This window comes from Pteropus vampyrus, unplaced genomic scaffold (assembly GCF_000151845.1).
Source record: "Pteropus vampyrus isolate Shadow unplaced genomic scaffold, Pvam_2.0 Scaffold12699, whole genome shotgun sequence".
Classification (NCBI taxonomy): domain Eukaryota; kingdom Metazoa; phylum Chordata; class Mammalia; order Chiroptera; family Pteropodidae; genus Pteropus; species Pteropus vampyrus.
The window spans coordinates 1-2,491 of NW_011901480.1; the positions used below are offsets into that span (position 1 = coordinate 1).

At 45.6% G+C, this 2,491-nt stretch overlaps 1 protein-coding gene and 1 pseudogene across 1 annotated transcript; both read left to right on the top strand.

Moving 5' to 3' along the window:
• Positions 1 to 6: 6 nt before the first annotated feature.
• On the top strand, positions 7 to 2,348 carry LOC105310829 (U6 snRNA phosphodiesterase-like). Its single transcript, XM_011386932.2, has 2 exons — positions 7 to 147; positions 1,979 to 2,348. The coding sequence occupies exons 1-2, from the start codon at positions 36 to 38 to the stop codon at positions 2,227 to 2,229; spliced, it is 363 nt and encodes a 120-aa protein (XP_011385234.2). The 5' UTR covers positions 7 to 35; the 3' UTR covers positions 2,230 to 2,348.
• Positions 1,176 to 1,294, top strand: LOC111735049 (annotated as a pseudogene).
• Positions 2,349 to 2,491: the final 143 nt, after the last annotated feature.

Below are 2,491 nucleotides of genomic sequence, written 5' to 3' on the forward strand. Positions count from 1 at the left end.
GCCAGAAGTTGCCGGTACCGGACAGTGTGCTACACATGTTCCCAAGCACCGAGGAGGGGCCTGAAGATGACAGTGCAAAACATGGGGGCCGCGTGCGCACCTTCCCCCACGAACGGGGCAACTGGGCTACCCATGTCTACCTGCCGTGTGAGTAATGTGTGAAAGGCAAGCTGCTGAGACTGATAGGTGCCTCTTGATGGGAGGAAGCTGACTCCGATCAGGAGGAAGAAGCCAGAAGCCTCTGACATTGGCGGCACAAAAGAGGTCGACTCAGCAGAGAGAGAAGTTTGAAGAACTGAGGAATTTTTCTGTAAATGTAGTTTCAGTTTTCAAACCATTGCCAGAAATATTTTTATTAACTCTAGGTATAATGTTCTCCCTGCTCGTGAAGAGGTGACCAAGGGAGGGTCTAGGGCAGAATGTCAAGGCCATCCCAGAGTACAGCTGTAGCTGGCACTTTATTTCTAAGAGAGCCTTAAATGTACTGGGTTCAAGGCCCACCCCAGCCCTAAAAAGTGAATGGCAGGCAGAAAATGCCCAGGCTTCAGAATCAGACCTCACTCACCACCCACAACTCTGAATGACCTTTAGTAAGTTACTGGACTTCTCAGACCCTCAGATTCCTCATCTCTATAATGGGGATGATAATAATACCTATTTCCTAGGATTTTTGTGAAGATTAAATCACACAATCTATGGCAAGTTCTTAGCACGATACAGAGGAAGCAGTGGCTCTTATTATTATTTTGTGTAAGGTCAAGTAAACTCTTGGAGCCTCTATTTACTCGTCCACAGGGTGGGACCAATTCTCTATACTACCTGCTCACCAGGGCATTTGGGCAAACTGAGTAACATAGTGTGAGCAGACTGTTAGCCATGCAGCCCTAGTCACATGTTTGGTAAAATAAATAATATTTGAACATACGATGGTGGTCATCGTAGTATTCTTTGTCTTTGTGGAAAATTAGGAGCGTGCTTAATGTCTATCAGGAGATTCTAAGTGTGTCATATTAAAGAAACACTATTTCTGATTATGGATTATTGCGGAGCTGTAATCATGAGCTTGACCTCTGTACTGAGAGGAAAGATGTCCAACATACGTTAGATGAAGAAGCCAGTAGTAGAACACTTTGAATGATATGCACTCAACTTTTTTAACAAATAAGATATATACAGTCTACAGCCGTGCCACCCTGAACAAGCCCAATCTTGTCTGATCTCGGAAGCTATGCAGGGTCGGGCCTGGTTAGTGCTTGGATGGGAGACCACCTAGGAAGACCAGGTGCAGTAGACGTAAAAAAATAAAATAAAAAATAACGGATTGTAAACTGACAAGGTCCTTATAATCTGTCAGGTCAACCAAGGGTTGCCTTGCCTAAAAAAAAAAAAAAAGATAGACATTGGTACATGCATTGAGAAAAGCCTGGGGATATAGGCATCCAAATTTTACAGTGTTTATCCGTAGGATAGTGGCTTCAAAATGAGGTGTGTGCACCTTGGGGGAGAGGTCAAGATGACCCATTAGAGGGTTAGAAGAAAAGTATTAGGACTTTCTTATGTTTATCTTTTTATCTCATCTTTTTAAATTCTGTTCTTGAGAGTATACATTGTATAACACAGTTTTACAGAGTAGCACATGTTTATAATTTGTAAATACACCTTTTTCGCAGGTATGTGTGCAAGCTTGTTTTGCTAATGGCCCGTGTGATCACGATAGTTTAGAGACCACTGCTCTAAGTGATGGGATTTCAGGGGCCCCTGCTTTCTCTTTGCATGTCTTTCTTACTTGAATTCTTTACAATGAGCATATGTGTGTTACTTCTGTAACCAAAAATACATATTCAAATATTATCAGAATACATAAATATAAGCTGCTGTCAAAGTAATTTTCTCCTAAAACCCAGAGTGAAAAAGGCTTTTACCTTCTGGGCGCCTTCACTCAGCCATGCAACCCCACGATCTCCACTCTCACCTCCAGATGACGCCAGGGAGGAGTTCATGGATCTGCTTGACACGTTGCTGTTCCACGCCCAGACGTATGTCCCTCGGCTGGTGAGGATGGAGGCCTTCCACCTCAGCCTGTCCCAGAGCGTGGTTCTGCGGCATCACTGGATCCACCCCTTCGTGCAGGCTCTGAAAGACCGCATGGCCTCCTGCCAGAGGTGCGTCCCAAGGGCTCCCCTCTGCCTCTCCTCTCCCTCTCCTCCAAGGCTCCCCTTCCTATCCTGAGCTACTCTGGGCACCGAACGTGGGATGTATTACCCCGAAAATAGGGCAAACCTAAAGGTTGGAACACCGAACATCTCCTGGAGCCATCTGCTGTACACACCATCCTGTGTGACCTTGGGCACGCCACGTAAGCTCTGGAGTCCCTAAGTGTGCAGGTCCTCGGAATGGTGGTGGCTGCCTCAGGATAGACTGGCAAAGGCTCTAAACTGGACCCTTCTTCTGGTTCTGTCTGCCAGCCTCGGGTTTTTTCCCTTAAGTATTT